At 40.1% G+C, this 27,931-nt stretch overlaps 1 protein-coding gene and 1 non-coding gene across 2 annotated transcripts; both read right to left on the bottom strand.

The window, feature by feature from the left end:
- Window positions 1-12,068: 12,068 nt before the first annotated feature.
- On the bottom strand, window positions 12,069-12,910 carry LOC105053035 (uncharacterized). The gene is made up of 3 exons (XM_010934035.4): window positions 12,645-12,910; window positions 12,425-12,549; window positions 12,069-12,346 (listed from the first exon to the last, which is right to left on the bottom strand). Exons 1-3 carry the CDS (start codon window positions 12,789-12,791, stop codon window positions 12,250-12,252), a joined length of 369 nt encoding a protein of 122 aa, XP_010932337.2. The 5' UTR covers window positions 12,792-12,910; the 3' UTR covers window positions 12,069-12,249.
- Window positions 12,911-15,874: 2,964 nt separating this feature from the next.
- TRNAW-CCA (transfer RNA tryptophan (anticodon CCA)) lies at window positions 15,875-15,946 on the bottom strand. The gene has a single exon. It is a non-coding gene; the product is annotated as a tRNA-Trp (tRNA).
- Between the last annotated feature and the right edge of the window lie 11,985 nt (window positions 15,947-27,931).

Here is a 27,931-nt window from a genome sequence, read left to right as displayed (position 1 = left end):
GATTGTATCCGACGAAGGCATCAATGAAGCTTAAAAGTCGATGGTTTGAAATCGCATCAATCAATTGGTCGATCTTCGACAGTGAAAAACTGTCTTTTGGACAAGCTTCATTCAAATTTATATAGTCGATGCAAATTCTTCATTTTTCATTAGCTTTCCTCACCATCATCATATTGACGAGTCAATCGGAATAAGTAGTTTCTTTGATGAAGCCTGTCGCAATGAGCTTGTCGACCTCTTCATCAATGACCTTTTGTCTTTTGGGGGCAAAAAGTTATTTCTTCTGTCTCATCGACTTGACATTCAGATTGATGTTGAGTCAGTGAGTTATTACATCCAAAGGAATGCCCGACATGTTGGTCGCCGACCAAGAAAAATATCGACGTTTGCACTTAGTAAACTTATTAGTTGCTGTCGCTCTGGATCAGACAGCTGCGATCCAATTTAGACCATTTTTTTGGGATCTTCTTCTTTTAATGGGATGGAAATCAATTGTTCAGCTGGTTCACCCCTCTCCTGATTCTTTCTTTGGTCTAATTTATCGATGGGCAGAGAGTCTTCAGGTTTATTATTTTGTGTGGAGACTAAGAAGCAGCGTCGGGCTAACTGTTGGTCTCCACACATTTCTCCGACTTTAGTTCTTGTCGGAAATTGAACTAGTAGATGGTATATCGAGACCACCGCTCTCAATACATTAAGACTAAGTCATCCGAGTATGGCATTATAGGCCAAAGAAACTCGAACAATCGTAAATGTCACAAGAACAATACTCTGCAGTGGTTCAGTTTTGTAGTTAAGGAGAGAGAAATTCTCCTTCCACAGTAACAACATCCCCAGTGAAACTGACCAATGATGTTGAGACTCTTCTGAGTCGATCAGTCGGTAGTCGCATTCGAAAAAAAATCGAGTAAAAAAGAACATCAGTCGAACTTTTATTATCTATAAGATTCTTTTTACATCATAATTTACTATTATTGTCAAAATAACAACAGCATCATCATGGAGAGTTTGAATTCTTCGAACATCTTCTTCCAAAAAAATTATTACATCATTGAGTCGTCATCTTTTTGCCAACTCTTCTTCAAAAGTTGCCCCCCAGTTAGATTGTCCGAAGATCATGTTGATCACTCCTGCAGTCAGCTGATTATTGATGGCCTCCTCAGTTTGCGATTGAGGTCGTCGATCAGCAAGAGATTGAGTTGGCTGATCTCTTCGGTACTTTTCGAGATAGCCTCATCAGATCAGGGTCTCTATCTCGTCCCTGAGCTGGATGTACTGTTCGATATCGTGATCGTGGTCACGATGAAACCGACAGTACTTTCTTCGATCATGATTCCTCGAGGGCATCTTCATCAGTGGGGGGTGTTGTAGGTACTCTGCTCCTTCGATCTCCATGAGAATTGCGCACGGAGAGCAGAGAGAGGAGTATAGGAGTCATACCTACCATAGTTCAGCTTCGGACTCCATCATCGGGGTGAAGCTCACTTATTGGAAGGTGACCGACTTGATTCGATCGGAGCTTCACTCTTCTTCTGTTTCTTCTTCTAACCTTTACCTTCTGTCTGGCGTCGGTCAGAAGTAGCCTCGACCGTGCAGATGTACTTGTATGCGTATTCAAGAAGTTCAGTATAGATCTGAGAGAGAGTTTTGTCCAAAGTGTAGGAGAATTTGGATCCCCTTAGACCCCTTTTCATGGCCAATATAGCCATGTCCTCATTAAGGTTCCTGACCTCAAGTGTGGCCTTGTTGAAACGGGCCACAAAGTCTCTTAATATCTCAGTTTCTCCTTGTTTGACTGAGAAGAGACTGTCAGATATTCGTGGTGATCTTCGACTAGTGCTGAAGTGGGCCACAAAAGAATGTTCGAGTTGCTCGAAAGAATTGATGCTTTTCGACTGAAGTCCGGAATACTAGGTTCGAGTAGCTTTTCAAAGAGTTGTTGGAAAGCCGATACATAAGAGGGCGTTGGTCCCCTGGATCATCATGAGAGCTTTATAGCTCTCCAGGTAGTCGATTGGATCGGTGGAGCTATTGTATGCTTCCACTTGTGGCAACTTGAACCGAGATGGGATCGACTTGTCCAAGATGTGCTGGGAGAGAGGTTAGGTGATGTGAAAGTCATAGTCACTAGAGGACTTTCGATCTTCCACTTGAAGTTGGGCGAGTCAGCGATCAATCTCCTAGAACTTGCATTCATAGTCGTCCAACCGCCGTTGTCGGGAGACCCTCGGAGTGGAATCTCCCGATGAGTTTGAAGGAGAAGCAGAAGGTGTCCGCGGCCCTTTCCCCTTCCTAACACTGTGAAGATGGGAAGGAGAGGAGGAACGCCACGAGTGGTGGGTGGCACGGTGAGAATGTCGAGAATGTGATCGTCCGTCTCGATGGGAGTGTCGAGATAGTCGCTCCAGGGAGGAGAAGGTGATTACCTGGAGGACGGTGGCTGTGCCTGAAAGGCACCGACTATGCCACTGGTTGTTCTGCCGATGGCTGCTGTTGCTGCTGGGTTTGTTGCTGTTGGAGACTTTTGATCGCCTCCATCAAAACATTCATTTGCTGTACAAATGCAGCGATATAGGCTTCTATGGTGATCATGGGACGTGAGGAACTAGGCTCTGCTACCGAAAGTGAGGGAGGAGGATTTTCCTGGCGGGAAGAGTGCCTCGCCGAATCGATTGAAAGTTGGGCTCTAATTTTTGGCATGATCGACTGTAGATTTTTTTCTGCCTGGTGCGTCAATTTGTTGTGGACAACTCTCCGTCGCTGTTGATGAGTACCTGCAAAACAACGTCCTCACAGACCAGAGTTGTGTCCGACGGAGATCCTTCGATGCTTAAGTTAGAGAAAAAATTGGTGAACAGTAGATTTCTGAATGTCGAGAGTAGCAGAGCTCTGATTCAAAAGTGTCTTACCGGTGCTGTTCACTTGTCCTTCTTTTATAGATAATTCTGATGTAACCATCGAGTACGTGGTCCCGTTTTTTATGACACTAAATTATCGGGCCATAATTGTGAAGTTAGTGGATTGTTAATTCTCACTAATTACCGTGACACGTAGTCGATAACTATTCAGTTATAGTATGTGGAACAGATTGACCGACTATATGTCGGTAGTGTTGATATGTCGGTGGAAGGTCTGAGCAAACTATCGGCTAGTAGTTCTGATGTGCTGACGGTTTTGAGTCGGGGGTTATTCAAGTTGTTTGCTGTTGATCGTAATAGCCGAATGTCAGTCGGTCTACCAACAATGAGTCGATGTGATTTGTCCAGTCAGCCGAAGAATAGTCGGAGTTATATATTCGGTCGGCCAGTCTTTGTTGAGTCGAAGTCGGAGTTGGTTGACTTGAGTCGGAGGTCGATTAACTTACCCCAATGATTTTGATTTGGGCATTTGTTGAACAAATTTAGTGTTGGATCAGGCAAGGACACTCTTGCATCTGTCTTCATCAAATTAAATCTAAGCAGGGTTCAGAAAGCAAAATTAGTGCAAAAGTTAGACTGCAATATTTTTCAAATCAGAATGGCTGGGCCCGGAAATATGCATCAAAACTGCTCTGCAAAAAATTCTCTACAAAAAAATGGTAAAAGAACTGCCAAATATGAACACTTTTGAATGCTTATGAGAAGTGAGCTTCGTTGGACCAAAGAAAATATAAACCCATGGCCAGTTACTCTTCACTCCTCTACGTTTTCAGAAGGCAGTTAGTCAAAAATACACCAAGTGAATTGTTTCTAGTCCAATTTAAAGAAGTATTTTACATGTACGCTAATAATATGAGATTGCTTTGTGATTCTCAACAATGCCAAATTCAGTGTTTGGAATTTCTGCTGTATTACTTGGAGGATTTGTTTGACCCACCCAGCAACTATCATAAGATTATGTTGGTTAAGTGAGGGACAGCATTTGGCAAGACAGTTGCCTTGTTTACTTAATTCTACTGTCAGTTACCCCTGTCACACAGGAAGGTAATAGGAGGTTATGAAGCTGATCAAGAGGAAAAATCCTGTTATATGGTGACAAATATATATTTTTTAATTGGCTCAATTGAGTGCAGGAAAAGATAGCTTGAATGTATTGTGGCTTCTTTCAGAAAAGATCTCAAAGTCAAAAGATGTGCATTGGGCGGGCTACATTCATGTTAATAGCAAGTCTAGGATGCAAAGGGTTTTCTTGGGAGAATTTTGTCAGTCTATACTGGCCCTGTTCAAAAAATGGCTGTAATTCTAGGAGTGCACTACAGCACTAGCTTGGAGAAGGATTAGCACATCTTCATCCAGTATTTCTTTGTTGAGGCTCTATTGTTATTGATCATGAGGTGTCTTTTCGAAAACTCAAAGGGTTCCACTAGCTCAAAGTCTTTTGGATTGTGTAGTGATAGGAGAGTTTTTCTTGATCTCTGGGGCAGGATTGAAAAGTGCGGGTCTTCATGTGCAAGATAGACCCTTCTTGGCTGTTCTTTTGGACCTATGTTATACTCAATAGCCTCGCAATTTTCCAGGGTGGCATTGCAAGTTTTGATTTTGTTCGCCGATGATGTTCTCCATAGCAAGCTTGATGACATAATGGGGATCTTGTCAGAGTTTTTCTAAGAACCAATTTCTCTTTTCTTTACAAATGCCTTTGGAAGCGGAAAGGAAAAAATTTGGAGTAATTGGGTTAAATAGAGCAACTTTGAGAGAAAAAGAAGGGTAAAATTATTTCACCATTTCATACAAGTTATTCCGGGTTTATGGTAAATTACTTAGAAAGATAGGTAGTTGGTCAACACTTTGATTTAAAGTCTCGATATCTGTAAAAATTCATTTTGATCATCTTTTGGCAAGGCTCTGTAGGTAAGGTTGGTGCTGAATCGAGCTGGAGAGTTGAAAGTTACACCGATGTGAACCGTGGGCGAAACCTGCAAAAAAAGTCTCAAAACTATCGGATGCCTTTCGGTTTAGGACTCTCCGATGCTTAAGTCAGCTGAAATCTTGAGAACAAGTAGTGAAAATGGAGAAGTAGAAAGCAAGAAGTGAGAGTTTGTGAGTGGAGAGAAGTAGAATGAACTCTAAGTGGAGAGGATTCTAGTTTCTCAGTGAGAATCTAATAGAATTTTGTCTCTGTGAGTTCAGACTTAGTTTGGATTTACCTTCTGGATAGCACTTTGTCCCTTTTTATAGAGGGAGCTTGCTTAGGCTTTAAGAGAAGTTTGTAAGCCGTTAGAGATCTATTAGGCTGTTAAAAATCTGTTAGGCTGTTAGGCCGTTAGAGATCTGTTAGATCATTGAAGTCTGTTAGTTTTGGTTGTTGTAATAGAATGACCAGCTGTGAAGAGATCGTAGGATGGCGGTCCATGGGCAAATGAGCTAGAATACAGCTGAAAAGCAGTTACGGCTGAGCTGTATGACAGCTGTCAGATAACCGTATGTCGATGTAATGGCACGTCAGTAAGAGACTGATATGAATAACTGATATAAGTAAATGAACTGGATGCTATGTCTGAGTTCAGCAATCAGGTCAGTCAGAAACCAACATAAGCTGATTCGGTTAAGAGAGATCGGCAGATAATCGAGATGAGTGTTCTACTCATTAGTAGTTTTGGACTAAGCCAACTTAGCAGATAATACTGAAGAGGTTAATGTGACCTGAGAGGACTTTTATCACAGATAATAATTACTGCCATGTGTCTAGATGATGATGAGATCGGACTTATGATGAGCTCAGCTGTCAGCCTTCTGATGAGGTCGGTCTTTATTATGAGCTCCACAGTCGACATTATATCAATATTCTTATCAATCGAGAACTCCTAAGTATGAGTCTTGAGAACATCAACTGAAGTGGCATGACCCCCTACAATATTTGCCCCTGCTTCTAAGTCCGAAGAAGTTACTTCGGACAAAATAGTCCATGAAAAAAAAATTATCTTGTCCGAAATGGCGAATCTATGCTATTTGGTTCTTCAAGCGAACTATTACATCCTTCCACTCAAGCTCGGAGTGGGCAGGTCGGATCTCCTGTATATCTGATAGAATTTCATCTTTGGTGCCTCATTTTCTCTCCTTTCAAGGGTATATTGTTGAGAGTTTAAGTCAGAATTTGTCAAGTTGACATTTTGTGCGATCCAATCCGGAGATCGGATATCTCATTTTTGATCTTGATCCTTTCGAGATTTTGGTCTAATAGGAACTTCGAATTTTTGTGAGGTCCAATTCGAAGATCGAATATCTCACTTGATCTTGATCCTTTCGGGATTTTGATCCAATCAAAACTTCGAATTTTTGTGAGGTCCAATTTGAAGAACGGATATCTCACTTGATCTTGATCCTTTCAGAATTTATCTTGATCTGGAGATCGATATTTTGGTTCTCCAGGAGATTTGAACCATTAGGGCTTTAAATAGATCTGGAGATCAGATTTTTGGTCCTATTGTGACTTATTCTGATCCGAAGATCGATATTTTGGTCTTTGGGACTCATCTCAATCTGGAGATTAAATTTTTGATCCTTTGAGACTTGTCTCAATTCGAAGATCAGATTTTTGATCTTTTGGGACTTATCTTGATTTGGAGATCGGATTTTTTTGTCTTTTGAGACTTATCTCGATTCAAAGATCAGATTTTTGGTCCTATTGGGACTTATTTCGATCTGGAGATCGAATTTTTTTATCTTTTGAGACTTATCTCAATTCGAAGATTAGATTTTTGGACTTATTGGGACTTATCTTGATCTGAAGATTGATATTTTGGCCCTTTGGATTTGTCTCGATTCGAAGATCGAATTTTTTTCTTCTCAATCCATCCAGACTTAAGCTCAATTCAGAGATCGAATTTTTGATCCTTTAAGACTTATCTCGATTCGGAGATCGATACTTTTGTCCTTTTGATTTGTCTCAATTCGAAGATCAAATTTTTTCTTCTTGGTCCATTCGAACTTAAACTCAATCTAGAGATCGATTTTTTTTTTGGCCTTTTAGGGATTAACCTCGATCTGGAGATCGATTTTTTTTTTGTTGACCCTTTGGGGCTTAAGCTCGATATAGAGATCGGCTTTTCATCTTTCTTGGCCATTTCGAGGCTTGTTTGATCTTGTTTGGTTGAGTTTTACCGATCTGGTTTGGATGAAGAAGGATTCTTCAATAGAAGTTTTGATCAGAACTTTATTTTATTGGGACAAAAATTGAATGCTTTATTGAGAAGATTTCACTGATAGTACATTCTAAGATTTTCAGCATTTTATGTCCTTGGATGGTTGTACCATCCAGATTTTCAATCCGAAAAGCTCCTGACTGAATTACTTTGGTAATCCGATATGGTCCTTTCCAATTTAGAGCAAGTTTTTCTTATTCTGTTAGCTTTGAAACCTCAGTTCATAAAAAATTAGTTCACATTTATGAAAAATTTAGGCTGTTTGGTTAGCCCAATCTTGGACATACTTTCCAAGTTGACCTTGGTGTATCAGTGCCTCTATTGCATCTTTTAGTTGTCGGCACTCTTCAGTATCATAGCCGTGGTCTCGATAGTAACGATAGTATTTTTTTTGTTTCTTTTTTCTGATGGAGCCCTCAAAAGATTAGATCGACGAAGATATCTTTGATCCTCGATCTCATTAATATCTGAGCTTGAGAGGTAGATAGCGGAATGTAGGAATCAAATTGCCGAGGTAGGCTTCTGGACCTTGAATTTTTCTGAGGTCTATCAGTATTATCTTATTGTTCATGTGGTCTTCTTTCCAAGGCCACTTTTTTCCACCTTCTTCTTTTCTTGCCTGACGGAGTATGCTTTCTTCTTCTTCAATTTGTGCATACTTCCACACTTGGATGAGCATTTGATCATAATTATTCGAATAATTTTTGTTAAGGGAGAAGATCAGATGGTTGCTTCTGAGTCCTTGCTTCAGAACTGCCATAGCAACAGACTTATTGAAGTTTTTAACTTTCAAAGCAACTGCATTGAAGCGTGCAGCGTAATCTCACAGAGATTTACTTTTCTGCTGCTTCATAGTGAAAAGATTGTTAGTACTTTTTAGGTGAACCCTGTTATAGCCAAAGTAAGTAACAAATAATTTGGTTAAATATTCAAAGGAGGATATAGATCCTAGCTAAAGGCTAAAGAATCAGATTCTTACAGGTTTCTTGAGGGGGATGAAAAAAGTAATATAGAGTAGGGCATCAGATGCCCTTTGCAATCTCATGATAGCTCTGAAACCCTCTAAGTGATCTAAAGGATCAGTGAAGCCGTCAAATGACTCCACAACAGGCATCTTGAATTACATAGGAACCGATTCATCAAGGATGTGCTGAGAGAAGGGAGATTGCAAGCTGAAATCTCTCCCACCCTATGAATTGTTTATCTGAATCTCCATTAGGTTCTTCTCAAGAACTTGGATATTTTGTCCAAGACCTTCTGCCAAATTCATCTCTCTGCTTGGAGCAGATGATTCTGTCCCTCTGGATTGATTAGTGAGATCTAGAGCATGATTATGAGAAGGATTATGAGGGGTTGGTTGCTGGGAGTGATGAGATTGAACTACTTAAGGGGTTAGTTCTCACTACTACTGTTTAGTGGTATGCTGGAGCTGTTGTACCGCAGTAGTGAGGACTTGAACTTGCTGGACAAGGAGACTAAATTATTGTGAATCAGCAATTGGTGGTTGAGCAACCTTCTGAGCATCTTTAAAGAAGATGAAGCTTGTAGAGAAAGAATTGGTGCTTTCTTGCTCACCATTTTTCATCAAAAATTTTTAGATGCCCTTCTTTTAATGCCAATCTGTTGCTGCAAGGCTCCGAAGGTGAGGTCGATGCTGAACCAAGCTAGAGAGCTGAGACTTGCGCCGACATGAACTATGAACGAAATCTGTAAAAGAGTCTTAAAATCATGGATGCTCTTCGATTTAGAATCCTCTGATGCTTAAATCGGTCAGGGCCTTGAGAACAGATAGTGAAAATGAAGAAGTAGAAAGTAAGAAGTGAAAGTTTGTGAGTGAAGAGAAGTAGAATGAACTTTAAGTAGAGAGAATTTTGATTCCTTAGTGGAAATCTAATAGAGTTTTATCTCTGTAAGTTCAGACTTAGTTTAGATTTACCTTCTGGAAAGTACTTTGTCTCTCTTTTATAGAGGAGCTTGCTTAAGCTTTAAGGAAAGTTTGTTAGGTCGTTAGAGATCTGTTAGGCTGTTGGCTGTTAGAGATCTGTAGGCTATTAGGCCGTTGTAATAGAATGGCAAGCTATGAAGAGATCGTGGGGCGGCTACCCACGTGGTAAATAAGCTAGAATACAATTGAAAGGCAGTTACGACTGAATTGTATGATAGCTGTCAGATAACCATATGTAGATATAGTGGCACGTCAGTAAAAGATCGATGTGGAATAATTGATATAAGTAAATAAACTGAACGCCATGTCTGAGTATCAGCAATCAGGTCGGCTAGAAACCGACGTAAGCTGATTCGGTTGAGAGAGATCGACAGATAATCGAGATGAGTGTCTTGCTTACTAGCAGTTCTGGACTAAGCCGACTTAGCGGATAATACTGAAGAGTCAGGTCAACTAGAGGTCGATATGACCTGAGAGGACTTTTATCACAGATAATAATCTACTGCCACGTATCCAGATGATGATGAGATCGGACTTATAATGAGCTCAGTTGTCAACCTTCTGATGAGGTCGGTCTTTATGATGAGCTCCACAGTCGAGCTTTACATCGATATTTTTGTCAATCTGAGAACTCCTAAGTACGAGTCTCGAGGACATCAGTTGAGATGGTGTGACCTCCTACAACAATTTTAATTATTATTTTTTAAATAGATTTCAAAGTACAAAGGGCAAATGATTCATGTTCATTCTTAAATTTTATTGTCTAAAATTTTATGGCAGATCCATTTCTTAGTCTTTGGCACTCCAATTATCATGGTCAAGTATTGAATAGGAATGAGGAAGATTTCTCAGAATTCCATAAACGAGTGCAGCAGTTTTGTGGAAAGTTTTGGAGCTGGGAAATGGTTGGATCCTTACTTTGCCAGTGGCAGACATGGTTAGAACCTGTTCATTACCGTGAATTTGAGTGGACTGTGTTTTCTCTTTATCTGACACCTTGGGCCAGATCTTTATCCTTGTCTTTCTTCATCATCTCAATGAAATGAGTGGGCTTGCCCTGGTTCAAAGCTTTGTTATTATCTCAATGACACAAAGAATAAGAGTTTCGAGCATGGTACCAAGTACCAACAAGCCTCCAACATGTACCTCTATAGGTATCAATTGACATCCAAATGGAATTTATTGATGGTTGAGGAAGGTATTTTAATTTGCTTTGGGCTGAGCAGTTGACAGAATCCTGCCAGTTCATCCACCATTGTTCTCATGACATGTTGACAAGGTCTTAGACTTTTATTTCTATTGTTTTTAGAATTTTCATTTTTACTACGTCACATGAACATTTTTGAACCTTCTAGTTTGTCTAAATATTACATCCCAGGCGAATCACCGCAAAATGCCATTACCATCATCATTTGTCTGTCATTGCCTTCCAACACCATATTTAGGCCTTGGCAGTTCTATTCTTGTTACCTTTGTATGTATGGCCATCATCATGAATAGGATTGGAACTGGGTGGTATGGGATCCAATTTTTCTTACAATGAATAGGATTGGAATTGGTCAATGAATTCTTGCTGCTTTATCTCACCTCCTTTTTGATTGGTTTCAGATGAATGAAGCTTGGATCGAGCTAAACAAGTCTCCTTCCGGGACCCTCAAGAGTAGAACATCAGAGGTCTTGCATCTTTACGCCTTCTGTTTAATTGGAATGGATGGTTTTTCAGAGTTTTACTGGATGTGTCTTTGCATTGCAGTTTGGGATTGTAATTGAAGCCTTTGCAAATATATACCGAAAAAGTCGACAACTGAAGATATTACCAAGGTTGAATTTGCTCACCCCAAGTTTTTCTCAAAAACCAGTGTTGTTTTGATATGTGACTGATAATTTGTTTTAAACATGTGCTAGTCTAGACTACAGTTTCACATGTAAACAGACTTGATTGCATATAAATTCTTCTCTTCGGGTCACCAACTCGACTCTTATCTGCTATTAAGCCATCCTCTAGGACAGGAAGGAAATCTTGGTTCCTTTGCTCTCACATCCTTTGTTCTTGCTGCCTTAAACAATTGTGTTCTGTGCACATATGTTACATCTGATCTAAGATAGTAGAGAACTAAGGTAACAGATAGGTGTAAGCAGGGAAACTTTCTTCCAATTCTTTGTTCAGTTAGCAGATAGTTATTCGAACACATAGGAGACGTTCTATGTCATTTGATTATGATAATCTTAGAAGATTAACGCAATGACACCTTTACAACTCTGGGGCACATTTCTATTCTGGTTCAGACCTTGACACAGGCTATAACCCAACATATTACATAAGGAAACCAGCTCATTCCTGCACTGGGATTTATAGTGCCCTCTCTCATGGCATCAAAAGCAAGTGCTTATTCTAACTCAATCTAGTGGGATGATCAATAATAGCTGTTCTCCTACCATTATACCTTGCCTCATCTTGTGCTCCCCCTCTGCAGGTATGACCCTGGGATTCATCACATTGACGACGAGACAAGACACCTTGCTCATTATTGGGGGAAGATGTCTAGCTTAGAAATCTCTCAAAATTTACCTGTTGATGTGCTAAGCTACTACATGAGACTTGCAAACCAGTGGATGGTAGCATTATTCTTTTTTGTTTTAGGAATGGTCATTCAAAATTTGTGAAAGAAGAAGATGCAGAAAAGTATCAAAAGGTTATTTTGATCCCATCCAAAATTAAGCTGCAGATTGCTGATAGAATTAATTGTGAATTTTCGGGGGCTAGCATGTTTGAAATGAAAGAGGTATAGCATCTAATGGTATGTATAGCTTGCATAAACAGGACCTCCTATCTGTCATGTTGAGATTCATCTTTCTTGATCAAAGGTTTTCCACAATATTACTAAGAGGAGTAAAAGCTTTGTGAGTGTAAATGAAGGAATTAAATGATTGTAAACATACAGAATTTAAATTTAGTGTTTAGGTTTCTATTGTGTTAAAATTGTGACAGAAACACACAAAAACTTTGCAATCAAAACCAGCTTTTCATTTTGAAACTTGTATGTCTTGCAAATCATCCATCTTTACAATACGAAGACACAAGATTGAGATACCTTAACATAGATGCTGCTTTTCCATTCTAGCATTCCCATTTACTTATTGTCCATTCTTCTATGACACTCAAATCTATCTTCATATTCAAATGCTAGTTTTGTTCATGAATGATTTGGTAAAAATCATTATCTTTGGCAATTTGAAGCTTCATTAGTTGTTGGAAATCAGGAATCTGATGGTCTCTGCACCTGTGCAAGTGTGAGGAAAAAGTGAGTGAAAAACTATTTGTTTAAAACTGATCAAGTTTTATCTCGTTTGGTATATACCTTTGGTGATCTGTGTTGTTTGATGAACATTGACTAAATCGTGGGCCTTCATCGTACCCCTCGCAGATTACTTCTTCCTTTTCATCTATGTAGCAGAGTATTCCCATTGCTTGGTCTTCAAAAACCTGACAGATAAAGCTCAGAACAAGTCATGGAAGTCATCTACTGATTCTAAAGAACATTATCATTTCTAGATTTGGGTTGTAGTCAGGAATCAGACCTTGTTGGCTGTGAAAGATTTGCATAAAGAAGTTGATGCTCTGGTGTGTTGTGTGCGGCTGTTGTGCAGCATGGAAGCTCTTGGCATGTTCTTCTTGGTCTGGCCTCTTGGAAGGATGACAACAGGGTAAGAACATCTTCTTGCCATGGATTGCTCCTGCTATTGTGTCTGTATGTGTGTGTGAGGAGAGATGGAGGAGGAGGTTGTATTTGGTACTTTGCTTTCAGCCATTGCAGTAAGGGATGCATTGCTTGAATGTTTAATCTCATATGTAGCAAAAACATAAAGAATGTTTAATCTCATGAGACAAGAGACTCAATAATTGAACCCCAGGGAATTGATGAGTAGTCTTATCATACAAGTTTGGTTGGCCCCAGCAAAGTTAATATTATATTGCAGTTGTTATTGAGTTGTTTTGTGTTTGTTTAGTATGTAAGGGCCTGATTAGTCAGGAGGTCCATTTTCTCACCTCATAGTTTTTAGTTGAAAAAACTTGTCTAATAGTTAACATTATCTTTGTGTATTATAAAATTTCTATATGTCGTTATACTTATCTGCTGTTCTTGATAATTATAATTGACATCACCATCATCCATGCGTTCACCATTCAGAACCTTTGTTTTCTTTGAATTAAGAAATGAGAGTTGTTGGTTTGTGTGTGTGTGTGTGAGAGAGAGAGAGAGAGAGAGAAATGAGAAATCTTGGTTCTATAAGCTACATCTATGCCTGCTTTACTCTTTATGTGGTCTCAAATTAAGCAATGGTGATTTCTCCAAAAAAATTAAGCCATGATGATGAAAAGTTGCAGTCATAGACATTGTCACTTTTTATAAAATACTCTCAGCCACTTAAGATTGCAATTTTTGGAAACCAATATATTTCTTTTGTTAACTCAAGTTAGGTTGCTTGCATGTATGAAAAATTACTCCCACTACACAACCTATAATCATGAATATTCTCCACTTATTTCAGGCACTTCAATACATCTTTATACCTGACTTTTAGTTTGAATCCTTCAAATCCTGTTTTCAAATAAAAGCCACAACCTTGGGTGAATTGTTGACCATTTGCTTAATGATTTTCCAATTGCTCGAAGAAAAAGCTTAGTGGTTTTCCATGGAAAGATTTTTTTCTTTTTTTTTTGAAAACTATGACATGATCCAGAACTGTAGTTCTGTGACTTTGTTTATTCCACCGATATGATAAGGCCTGCTCAGTTCTCTTGTACCATTTTGCAGTCCTAGTATTGTCAACAATTGCAAATTGCTAATTTTTTTTTATCTTCATGATATTTTAATTTTTACTAAATTTTAAAATCAAATAAACTTTTATCCTTTTGTTCCATATAAGATTTTTGTTTGTGCTGGGCTCATCTCACCGCACATGCATTATCTTTTTTTTAATAGATGTGCATTCTTGCATCTCCAAAAAAAAATTATATTTTTTCAAGAATGTCCTAATTTAACCTGAATTTGTATTTGTTTATTTGGGACATCCACCGCAATCTAACTTAATTCTGCATCATTTTTGATCTGATTGCCAAGAATACTATACTCTAAGCCGGTGTTTGGTTGGCAAAGTTCTAGTCAACATCTTGGCGTAGCATTTTTTGGAGCTCCATGGTCGGCCCCGTGTTGATAGAATAAGCTTTTTCTTCTTGTTGGCAGCTTTTTCTAATTGGCATCATGCTGTGATCACTGTCACCAGCCTCTATGTCTCTTGGAAAGGCCGTTGGAAACAAAAGCATTATTGTTGTGGACATGACCCATTCTAAACCTGATTTAATTTGCTTTATTAGACTGGAAATCCAGGGACACTTGTTAAGCCTCTCTTCTAAAGCTTATAAAATCCTCCAATTGGTTCAAGTATGGCTCTGCCAAAATATGCTTCCTCTTAAAATGAACTTTTTCAGTTAATTTGCTCACCAGTAGTTCTTGCCTTCTAATATGACCCAATCTAGTAAACATTGTGTGGATCATAACTCATGAATTCTAAGCCACTTTACATGGGATCTGCATAGAGCCGGACTCAAGCTCGGTCAAACCTATTTGCTGGCTTCCTCAAGTGAATAATTTATTTGATACCTGATAGTGTTGGACATGGTATTAATCTGAGGTGATGTGTGCTGCCTTACTATAAATAGGAATACTTTTGTTCAATCATCCTATTCAATGGAAACACTTTGGCACCACATGTACATCATTTCCTATCCAATGGGTTGCTGTCGTGCTGTCCATCAAACTCATTGCATTCACTCAGCAAGGTAGTCTTCTTTTTTCTTTTCTTTTTTTTTTTTTTTTTGAGGTTGGTGCCGTTCAGGATTGGATGAGATTAGGATTGACAAAATAAAATCCGATCTATCAATCCGATCCGTATTCGATCCGTCATAAAAAAATTTGAGTTTAGGCTAAACGGATTCGGATCATAAACGGATCGATCCATTTAACCCATTTAATAATTGAATCGATATAGATTTTAGATATCTGATCCGTTTAATATTTAGATTGGGTTGAATCAGATAACTCATTTAATTTGTTTAACTTATTTCTGACTCATTTAATCCGACCTGTTTGATCTGTTTAACCCATTGAAGATTCATTTAACCTGTTTAACCTATTTTTAATTCATTTAACTTGATCTGTTTAATCTGTTTAATCCGTTTAATTCAATTTGATCTATTCAATAAATGGATTAAATGGATCGGATCGGATTACCTAATAAACAGATCGGATTTAGATTTGAATTTTTGATCCGTTTAATAAACAGATCGGATTTGGGTTGATCATTTTCTGATCCGATCCGTTTATGACCGATTCGATCCATTTGCCACCTCTAGATGGGATGTAAGATTGATATCTCATTTGAAGTTTGCATAGAAAATATCATGCAAGTTGTGAAAAGGAAGTGTTGTTACATCTTGGGGTCAGTTTTGCTAAAGGCTCAAATACTCAATCTAATCCTACCGTCAATGTAATCCATCATATTCAGTGATCACACCATTTGCCTAGCATTGTTGTAAGCAAGGGATAGAAAGTTGACAGCTTACGATAATTTAAAATTTTTAATTTTTTAATGTTTTGGTGTGGCTGTTTGCAGGTAGACACCAGCTCTAAGATGCAGCAGCTCTTGGCCTTTTGAAACCAATTCTAATGGATCATCAGGAAATTCCTGAAGACGACCGAGGGGATAAAAAAGAAGAGAAAAAACAGACCCGTTGCGGATCGGGATTTTGAACCCGACGTGAATCGAACACGCAACCTTCTGATCTGGAGTCAGACGCGCTACCATTGCGCCACGGATCCACTAGTTGCAGGTATCGTATTCTAACTTAGAACTTTACTTTTTAATCGTCCACCATCATCCACTTTGCTTCATTTTATTTTTCCAAACCCCACACTACGCAATCCCATCTTAGATTGCCCCTAAGAAGCTTATGCTCTTTTTTTTTTTTTTTTATCCTAAAAAATAGCAAGCATATAGAGACGGAAGGGAAGAAGAAGATCGGTCCATGGGACTGCAGATGAATTTGCATGATATTGAACAGAGCATCTAATTTTTCCTTGGAGCAATGCTACAGGGATGCAAAAATCACTCTCACTAGCTTACAACTTCCACTTTACTTCACCATGTTGCACCTTTACTGACATGAATTCCAAAAGGACAGTAAGATTGCAACATCAGCTAAGTGATTCGTGGTGCAACATCATTAATATTTTCTTTAATGATGGTTCTCTAGCAACCATGATTACAAGCTGGTCATAAGGCATGGACAACTAGCATGGGAACTCTAGGGCATGGCTCTCTAGTTTTCCGTCACAAAGGTTTAAATTAGAAGGGAGTGTTCACGAGCAGCTTTATGCTCATTTCATCAGTTCACACTAGGATCTAGAATAAAGAAGAAATAAGAATACTAATATTAAAAGAAAATGAATACTTTACATTTATGCATTCATTGATATGAATATATACAAACGCGTGCGTGCACGCCCACACACAAGTTACAAATCTGGGAGGATGAAATTACAAAGCCTCCTAAATTAACTTAGGAACTCAACAAAAATTTAAAATCTGCTAAACTAATTGAGATGACAATCAGAATTTGAAATCTCCTATATTAAGGGAGTGTTTGGTTAGAAGAAGTGATGGTCTGAAATTGAAATCGAAATGGATGACTCCAATTTCAACCGTTTGATTGGAAGGAGTTCCATTCCGATTTCGATTCCAGAGTGAAATGGGAATGGTTCAATTTATATAAAACTCAATCTCTACTCTCTATTGATTCAAATTGTCATTGTAATTTCGATTTCGATTCCAAATCATTCTTATTTTCATTCCCATTTTAATTTTGGTTGCGAACCAAATACCCTCTAACGTTGAATCGTAACAAATAATCAAGTTAGTTGTCTAAAATTTAAGAATTTATGTTATCTATTAGGAAGTTCACGTGGAAATCGTTGCCTCCCAATACAGAAAACACCTTTAATTGCCAAACTTTTCCATAAATGCCTCCTAAAAATTCTTGGGCTGAGAGATGATGCATGGGATCTTTTCTTCCTGAAGGAGGATCGATCATATAATTAATATGCTGTGTCCCAAGCAACTTCCACACAGCAAAGAAAAAACACCAAGAGCAACTATAAATATCACCTATCATCAAAAAAAACTACAAATGTCACCTGCTGGCATGCTGCAAATGTACATCTCACTTCCCTAGAGTAACCATAGCCAATGTTGTAAACCACTCCGCACTCAAGTTGTTAGCATGCTATCCTGTAGAAAGCTCGACCTAAAATGACGAAAATTACAGTTGCACCGAGCTGAAGGCGCATGGCATAGAAAGATTTCTTTTGCCAGCATGATTTTTGGCTTGCTTTGATTTATAAAAATATAAAGGTAATTCTTAATAAGAAAAAAAAAGAAATTTCATATTCCAAATTATTTTAATAAAAATGATCAATTTTAGCATAAAAGATAAATCCAAAAAACTTATCACGTGTTAATATGAAAGTAGGCCATTACGATGGATAGGTGTAGATTATCTCAATTGTTCAAAAATAGATAAATTACTGATATATTTTTTTCAATTTTAATCTAATTTCACATATACCCTTCCAACTTCAAAAAATATCAAATCATTTTTTTAAATTTTTGAGATGTTTCAAAGTGGTCATGCCATTCATTTACAAATAAACGGTGTTAGTTTGCCATTTCAATAGACAAAAATGCTCTTTGTTCATATAGAAGAGGTCACTAGTGAGGAAAAGGTGGAGATAGAGGGTGATATCGTGAAGGTTGGCATGGAGGGAGAGGGTGGCATCAAATGCTTCATGGGCAGGATTGGAGGAAGAGGAGAAGGAGGTGAAGAGGGTGAGGAGGATGGAAAAGAGAGGGAAGGAGGGGTCCTTGGCAAAGAAGGGTGGAGGTGGAGAAAGCCGCTATAAATAGAGAGGGTTCATGGATGGATTTAGAGGACAAGGACGGCGAGGAGAAGGAGATGAAAAGAAATGAGAGGAAAAATGATGGATTGCCAACAAAAAATGATGGAGATAGAGGGGCTGCCATGGAGGGGGGCTTATGAGCGAATTTGGAGGAGGATGATGAGGAGAGTGGGTGAGGATGGAGGGGAGGGGCCATCGATGAAAAATGAATAGAGGTGGAGAAAGCCATCATGAAGGGAAAGAACTCATAGACAAGTTGAAGGAGGAGAAGGATGAGGAGAAATGGGTAAGAAGAAATAAGGGATCGCGGTAAGGAATGGATTGAGGTAGAGGGATCTATCATAGAGGAGAAGGACTCATGGGCGAGCTTAAAATAAGAGGATGAGAAGGAAAAGTAGGTGAAGAGGAAGGGAAGAGAGAAAGAGGGGTTGCTGGTGAGGAATTGGTGGAGATGGTGGGAGCCGTTGTGGAGGGAGAAGACTCATGGATGACCTTGGAGGAGAATGATGAGTAGAAGTGGGTGAAGAAGGGGATGAGAGGGAATGAGGGGGGAGGAGGGATGCTGGAGATGGAGGAGAAGAGAAATTGGAGAGGAGGGAGGAGAGAGGACTTGGGGATAAGGATAGTTTTATTATTTTTATAAAATAATGATATCATATGATGGTCGTGTGATATTATTCTTTTAATAAAGATAAATGGTAGGGCCATTTTAAAATATCTCAAAAATTTAAAAGATTAGTTTGATATTTTTTAAAATCAAGGGGGTATAAATGAACTTAAACTAAAATTAAGGAGATGCAACTGTAATTTACTGAAAAAAGGGATGAATGTGACTCCACTAGCAGGCTTGTTGGTCATAAAAGTAAAAACTAAGGAAAAAGAAGAAAAAAAAAGCTAGATTGACTAGATTTATAAGCCAAAATAAGAGTAGATTATAATTTTTCAGCATAATTTTAGGTTGCCTCAATTTATAAAGCCACCAATAATTCATGACAAGAAAATGAAATTTCACAACTTGACCTCTTTTTAATAGAATAATCACTTTGATTAATATAAAAGGTAAATCCAAGATATTTAATCATAAGTTTATGTGTGCAAACGTAGGTTGTCATAAACACATCACTCAATTAAGCCAAACACAAATTTTTGGAATCTCAATCCCTTGAACACCTTTGAGATAAAGCTTCTATATGGTTGTACATATTTGGCTCCCATTCCCCAGTCCTAAAGGAATTTAGTGGTGATGATGCTTGTTTTCGTTGAGATTAGGTAATTAATATCTAGAGACTCTATCTTCTCATATCTTTACCCCTGCTCTCTCTTCTAGGTTTGCCTCTAGTGGTCATCTTTCTACTTCTCTAATCCTCCCATCCAAGGATTTATCTCTATCTTTCCAGGAATCTTTCATCCTCATCCTTGATCTTCAATGGATCAAATCAAATTGAGCTGAAGCTAGCTCAATAGAGACGAGCTAAAGATTTTCCTTTTTCGCTCACGAAGAGCTTGAATTGCGCTCACGTTAGCCATATAAAATCTGGAACCGCTCTCGGCTAGCTTAAACCAACCCTAGGTTACAACCTTAAACCATGGTCAGGTAGTTGTATGCCATCAGATTTACATGAACACATTCGATGTGATGGCTAATTAGAGGATATCTTATCCATGTCACCTTTCATCCTCCTCATTCTACTTTTAATTTAATTGTTTTTTAAAAAATGTTCTAAAGAACTTCACCGATAATAGTCTACATCAAAAGAGGTGGTTCCTCCCAGATATCTCTAATATTTCAAATCTTATGAATGCAAGATTGAAAAGATTTGAATCCAAGAGGCCCTACCATTTGGTTAGCCGGCACTTTCAGTGCAGGACCCTACCTATTAGCTAGTGTTAATGAGCCTCAGTGCAAAGAAGGAAACGAAGCCACGTATGATGAGAATAAAATATCGCAATCAAGGTGGCATGAAAAAAAAATGCCTGATGGCAAGTCGAATGGACTGCACCTTTGCATCCATGGATCTCATCTGATTCCCTATACACTACAAGGATGCTTTTGCTTTATGGACAGGGGTTGTATTCTCTGCACAACAGAAGGATTCATCTTTCTTTGTGCAGCTTGACCATTAGCTCACATGATAGCCACTTCGAGATTTATGCAAGCAAAAACATGGAGGAGCATGGAGTGCTCTCAAATCTATGCAGAGGATGATCTAATGATCAATGTCAAGAAAAAACATCAATCATTTTTTTCTCGCGAAAGGGATGACTCAAACTCTTTATGGATAGGGGTTGTATCTTTCGCATGTATAATAGCTGCTTCGAAATCTATCAAACTCTTTATGGATAGGGGTTGTATCTTTCGCATGTATAATAGCTGCTTCGAGATCTATCAAACTCTTTATGGATAGGGGTTGTATCTTTCGCATGTATAATGACTGCTTCGAGATTTATGCAGACGAATGAATAAAGTTCGAAATGCTTTGAGATATATGCAAATAATCTACATCAAAAAAAAATGCCGATCATTCTTTCGCATAAAAGAGACAATCCGAACCCTTGCTTTATCCCATGATGGAAGCATAACTAACCAGCCATGACACCAACTTTGCAAATCGGCCGGCACGTGTAGGGCCCGCATCGCAAATACGGACCCCTTGCTACACTTTGACATGAAAGGGTCGGTAAGAATGACATTGCATATTTAGTCCAAGTTTTTCAGGACATAAAAACCAAATTAAAATATAGCTCCTATACATTGCTACTGATGTTAGAATTTTTGAATAACCATGGACTTTCGAAGAACATGTACCTAAAAAAAATTAACGGTTTATTTTTAAACATATTTGGAGGTTACACTGCAAGAATATTGTGACCTGATTTTAAAGAATAGATCCATCCTCTCATGAGATTTCGGTTGTAACAGCAATATTATTTTATTATTATGGCTCCCTATCAAAACCATCAGTATTTGAACTTGGGATAATGGCCTTATTTGCCTACAACCTACGTTATTAAAAATTTTAGTACTTGAATAATAATTATTGAAATAGTTATTATAATGATGTTTTGATGAAAAAATAATTGTCTTTCTCAATTTGGCTCAAGTCTTTGAAGTCTTTTTTTTAAAAAAAAAAAACTTGATAATCCATATTAACATGTGGCAGAATCAACAAATGAAAAATTTCCTTGGAATGGTCGACATTCAACATGTGGCATTATTTTTAAAATTATTGTTCATTTGATAAAAATATTATTTTCATGTTGTGCAATTCCAGGATCAGGACAAATTAGTTTGAACAACTTTGAAATTCAAACTAAAATATTATTTACACTATGACAACTATTATAGTACTATCTTAGACCTTACTTTCATCTAAGTCAAAAAAGGCCTATGAGAGCTGCTTGTTTTCCCTCTCCTAATTTAATTTTTGTGCTGAAGATAACTACCTTTTTCTTGAGGCAATTTCCCTAAAATATGAAATGATGGGATTGGCCAACAAGTAACGGAGTCTGACACATCTTATGGTTAATTTCTTGAATGGAACACTATTTTGAATTAAAGCTCAAACTGAATCAAATAAAATAGCAGTGCTGATAAAACTTTGTAAAGGGAGCAAACACTGTGGCAACTAGGAAAACTTTAAATTAAGAAATCTAACAAGACTGCAAGAAGCTCGTAGATGAAATGCTATGATCTAATCTTACAAACCCCACACACACCAACCCCCCCCCCCCCCCCCCACCCCACCAAAAAAAAAAAAAAACCCCAACAACCGTCAGAAAAAAAAAAAAAAAAGTGCCATTAACTAACCTTTGCCATTTCAAATGCGTGCTCTTTTTACATTATCATTTTATTTATTTACTGATTTTTTTGGGGGTGGTAGTGTAAGATGCGTTCCCTATCATCCAAGTCTTCAAAAAATTATTGCCTACACCGCATGACAAGGTGTGGCCATACAAATAGCCATACAAATAGCCAACCACAACCACTGGTTCTTAATTATGATGATTGTTAGGTAGATGTCTGGTCAGGACACCATCTCCCAAGATCTTTTCAGTACCACGCGATGCAGCAGGAAGAAAGAAGAAACAAAACAAAAGGAAAAACAATCAAAATACGTGGATCAGCCACAAAAGGGCTCGCCTTCACGGGGCATGCAAACTTCACTATGAAAAGAAAATTTTACAAGAGGAGACCTCACCCTCAACCCTTGTACACCTAATTCTCTCTCACATAAAGTTCCCCTCACAAAAGCTCTCTCTCTCTTGGAGACCCCTTGAACCCCTGAAGAGCCTGGCGACCGCTGTCCAGGAGCCTCCTGCTCCTTCTCTCACAGTGCCCTAGCCTCTCTCTCTCTTCAATCGGGTTCGTACGGCTGTAGGCGAGAAACCCGAGCCCACACTTCTTCTCTGTTCGTCTCAGGCTTTTTAAAGACCTTAAACAGAGCTTAAAAACGTGATTAGAGATGGATTAGGAGTCCTAAACAAAGTAAAAAAAACCCCTTGGACCGTCGGATCAAGATCGGGAGCCACCTGGGCCGTTGGATCGCGCTCCGATCCACGGAATAGTGCCGTGGACCGCGAGAAACACGTGGAAAACGCCCACGCGGTCCACAGACCGCGCCGTGGACCACCCGATCCACGGTGGACCGGGACAAGGGGCCAGCAGGCCTGGGTCGCGCGTCCCGTGCGGGCCTGGGTCCCGCGTCCCACGCGGGCTTGGGATGCGCGTCCCGCACGCCGCCGCCTGCGGCCGCGCCGCTGCCGCCCGCCACCGGCAGTCCTCCGCCGCCTCGATTCTCGTGCTGACTTCAAAAGCTCGTATCTCCTCCATCCGAGCTCCGATTCAGGTGATCTTGGTCTCGTTGGACTTCATTTTTCGTCGTGAACCTCGTTGTGGGCTCAATGTGGGCTGAATCTCGAGGTGTCAAATCTTAACAATCTCCATCTCGACTTGATATTCGGCCTCCTCCAAACTCCGAGAGCTTCTGGATCTTCTCGCCCCCATGCCCTGGGGCAATCGCCTACTGATCATGGATGGGCAAACATGGGAGTCGAGCCAGACTGCTCGATCCCATCTCCGTCGTATGCTGTGCTCCTCCTGACCTGAGACCTGCTCGGAGCATCATCCTGCGGCAATAGAAATCTTACCTTGCGACGTCGCCTTTCGTCCTCCCGAGTCTCCTGTCTCATGCCCGATCCGCCTCCTGGAGCTCCACCTCGCTCTGGGCTCCACCTGGCTCCCGATGCTCCACCTCGCACTGGGCTCCCTGCCAGGTAATAATGTCCTCTGCTTCCCTTCTTCCCCTCCAGCACAATCCTATCGCCGCGTAGCACCCTCAGGATTCCTCCACCAGCTACCGTCCTGTAGCCTCTCGAATCCAGTCTGCTAAGTGAGATAAGATTCTGCCTGAAATCGGGTATGTATCGGACCTCCCCCAATCTCCTCACTGCACCATCATGTGTCCTCCAGCTGACCGTCCCAATGCCTCTGATCGCACAGCTCGATCCATCCGGCAGATATACAGTGCTCTCACTGTTCTCCAGGGAGTCAAACTACTCCTCTCTGCAACACACATGATAGGGGCATGCAGAATCTAATATCCACTGCTGAGAAGAAGTAGATACATCGTCAGATATCTCAAAGACATCTCCATCTAAATCACTGCCGGCCGTCGCTACAGCAGCCACCGTCTGATTTTTCAGTTGAGGGCAATCTCTGGCTAGATGCCCCAACTCTTCACACCGGTAACATCTGATTTTGCTCAAGTGCCTCTTGGACTTAGACCGCCCTCGTTGCGATCTCCTGTCGCTCCGTCTACCGCCTCCTGCACCTCCAGAAGTCACCAAAGCTGAGCTATCGCCACTTGAGCTCGAAGCTAGGTTCTCCCTCCTGAGAACCTCGTTCTGGAGTATCGCCGCGGTGACCTCGTCCATCTTGATAATCCTCTTCCCCACTAGAAGAGCAGTCACCAAGGACTCGTACGAAGAAGGAAGCGACGCCAGCAAAACCAGCGCCTTGGTCTTCTCCTCAACATTCTCGCCAACGCTGAGAAGGTCGGTGAGGATCTTCTGGAAGTGGCTCAGATGCTCCTGCACGCTCTGTCCCTCAGTCATCCGCAGTTGATAAAACTGTCTCCAGAGGAAAAGAGTGTTGGTGAGAGACTTCGCCATGTACAACTCCTCGAGCTTCGACCACAGCACCTTCGGGGAAGTCTCGCTCAGCACATGGATCACCACCTCATCCGTCAGGTACATGCGGATGGTACTCACCGCCTGCATCTGTAGCCGTTTCCAATCCCGCACCTCCATGGTAGTCGGCTTCTCATCGCACAAGAGAGCATCGATCAACCCCTGTTGGATGAGCACGTCCTTCACCCTTGCCTGCCACAAGGAGAAATTGCTCTTACCATCGAACTTGTTGATCTCTATCTTGATTGTTCCTGTTTTCTCCATCTTCAGTCTTGCTCACCACCACTGCAATCTGCATCCTTGTACCGCCTTGCTCTGATACCACTTGTTGGGTGGATGTCTGGCCAGGACACCACCTCCCAAGATCCTTTCAGTACCACGCGATGCAGCAGAAAGAAAGAAGAAACAAAACAAAAGGAAAAACAATCAAAATACGTGGATCAGCCACAAAAGGGCTCGCCTCCACGGGGCATGCAAACTTCACTATGAAAAGAAAATTTTACAAGAGGAGACCTCACCCTCAACCTTTGTACACCTAATTCTCTCTCACATAAAGTTCCCCTCACAAAAGCTCTCTCTCTCTTGGAGACCCTCCTGAACCCCTGAAGAGCCTGGCGACCGCTGTCCAGGAGCCTCCTGCTCCTTCTCTCACAGTGCCCTAGCCTCTCTCTCTCTTCAATCAGGTTCGTACGGCTGTAGGCGAGAAACCCGAGCCCACACTTCTTCTCTGTTCGTCTCAGGCTTTTTAAAGACCTTAAACAGAGCTTAAAAACGTGATTAGAGAGGAATTAGGAGTCCTAAACAAAGCCAAAAAAACCCCCTGAACCGTCGGATCAAGACCGGGAGCCACCTGGGCCGTTGGATCGCGCTCCGGTCTACGGAATAGTGCCGTAGACCGCGAGAAATGCGTGGGAAATGCCCATGCGGTCCACAGACCGCGTCGTGGACCACCCGGTCCACGGTGGACCGGGGCAAGGGGCCAGCAGGCTTGGGTCGCGCGTCCCGCACGGGCCTGGGCCCGGGTCCCGCGCGCCGCCGCCTGCGGCCGCGCCGCTGCCGCCCGCCGCCGGTCGCCGGCGATCCTCCACCACCTCGATTCTCGTGCCGACTTCAAAAGCTCGTATCTCCTCCATCCGAGCTCCGATTCAGGTGATCTTGGTCTCGTTGGACTTCGTTTTTCGTCGTGAACCTCGCTGTGGACTCATTGTGGGCTGAATCTCGAGGTGTCAAATCCTAACAATGATACATTGAGATATGCCTCTGATGAGGCTCATAGAAATTAGTGATCGTCATTGGCTATATGCATGGCTACATGGTGCAAATAGTGTAGGTAATAATTCTATAGTGACAAGTTATATTGCTTGTAATCATAGTACTTTCATAAGCATCTGTGAAGAAAAAATTAAAAATAAATTATAGGAACACCCCATCTACTTTAGCTCAATTTCACTTATACCTTTGTACTTTAAAAAATATCAAACTAACCTTTTTAGTTATCGATATATTCCGATATAGTCCAACCATCTATCTCCGTTAATAAAATTTTTTAAAATAACAAAAATATCCATCTTCTTTCTCCTCTCTCCTCCTCCATGATCGATGTCCCTCTTTCTCTCACTTCCTTCTTTCTTTCTCTTCCTTCCCTTTCTTTCATCCATTTCTCCTTCTTCCCTTCCATCTCTTTCTCTCTCCTTCTTTCTCATCCTCTCCTTTCTGTATCCATTCTCTTCCTCCCCTTCCTCTTTTTTCTCCCACCATGATGGGATCTTCCTTCGTGGTCCATCGATTTTTCTTCATCTTAGCCTCTTGGCTGCTGTTTATCCTTTTGTTTATGATATTTGTTAGTTTCTTCCCCTGTGGAATAGAATTCTTTTGATCCATCCATTTAGTTTCTTCTCTAAACCCCATAAAATTTTATGCTTCTACCAAAATTAAGCTCTCAAAACTTGAAGGGACCTACTCACACTAGCAAAGCCCTTACAAAATCCTATATGCTTGAGAAAAACCCCAATTGGAATCTAAGAAACCCCTTCGATCTCCCTCAGGTACTCTCTTTTCCCACAGGTCTCCGAAAAAAAAAATTAAATAAAAAGAAAAGGAAGCAAAAAGAAAAAAATAATGATCAATCTATACAGTAAAAAGTCTTATCTTTCAATTTTTTTCTTTCTTTTGTTTTTGTCGAATTTTTCTCTATTTTCTCCTGGTTTATTCTCTATTTTTTTTCCTTCCTCAGGAGTCTCAATTGGGTGGGAGGCTCAGAGCAGCCGAATAGGAAAGCTTAGATGATGGCCATAGTTTTGTGTTGGGTATTAGAGCTCTTATCTCATGCGACAGATGTTGAAATTATGTTGCTGCTGGACAATATTTGTCCCAAAGCATTATAGTGATATAATTGCTATTTTTAAACCAGCTTTCTCTCTCTCTCTCATGCACTAGGAGAGGAGGCCACCGTATAGGAGAATGGTTTATATGCGGTTTGAAGGAAAAGAATGAGGAAGAGAAGTAGATTGGAAGGATGGGGAGGAGAAAAGAGATGAAAAGAATGGATAGAGAAAGGAGAGGAGAAAAGGGAGGAGGAGAATGGGTGGAGAAAGAAGAAGAAGAGAAAGGAGAATGAGTGGAGAAAAAGAGGAGGAAGGGGAGAAAGAGAAATAAATGAAAAGAAAGAGGAGAAAGAGAAAGGAAAAAAGAAAGAAGTGGAAGAAAGAGGGATACCGACCATTGAGGAGGAGGAAGGAGGAAGAAGATGGGTATTTTTATTATTTTAAAAAATTTTATTAACGGAGATAGATGGTTGGACTACATCGGAACATATCGATAAATAGAAGGACTAATTTGATATTTTTTAAAATATAAAAAATATAAATAAAATTGAGTTAAAATAGTGAAGATGTTTTTATAATTTATTCAAAAATTAAATTTTTTTTGTAAAGGAAAAGCATTCCAAAAGTGAGCAACCAAGCAAGGAACGCTCCGTAATAATTTTCTGGGAAGTAAAGTGGAGTTGCCATTCTCGTCGTCCCACGCTGAACGTGTTCCATGCCTTCAGAATAGAGTAAGAAATTAGCAGCAAGTGGTCCACAGTCTCTCCATTTGTTTCTTTCTGAACTCAAAAGTGGTACAAGACATCCTTAAAAGATGTGGAGAGGACAGGGGCCAAAGCAAAAGAAGGACCCGCATCACAAGGTCGAGTTGGCAAAGTGCCATGCTTCACTCGGCTCGGCCAACGAATCTTTCATCTCATATTTAAAAATAGCATAAGTTAATTTATTCCAGCTCCCCTTCATTGCCGAATAAATTACTTTATTCCACATCATGGTATAATTTATTCCTGAATTAAGTGAAATAGAGTCATTTAAAACGTAAACAATTATATACCAAATATCTGTTTGCTTCTGAAGAAGCGGTTTAATCCAAGTATTTCATCGAATATTTGGTTGAAAAAGGATGAAAGAACTGATAGGTGACCTGCACTCCCTTATTCTGCTTGTAAACATGATTTTAGTAGATCTTTTGCACATGGCTATTTAAAAAATCACTTACACCAAACCTCTTTGCATACACGTAAAGATATCTTTGTATGCCCACGAGGTTTCGCCTCGGCCTCGGGGCTGAGCAGCTGATAATGGAGGGAGATTCGGCTACGATGGTCAAGTGGAT

Source organism: Elaeis guineensis, chromosome 10 (assembly GCF_000442705.2).
Source record: "Elaeis guineensis isolate ETL-2024a chromosome 10, EG11, whole genome shotgun sequence".
Classification (NCBI taxonomy): Eukaryota; Viridiplantae; Streptophyta; class Magnoliopsida; order Arecales; family Arecaceae; genus Elaeis; species Elaeis guineensis.
This window is presented reverse-complemented; position numbering and strand designations above follow the sequence as displayed.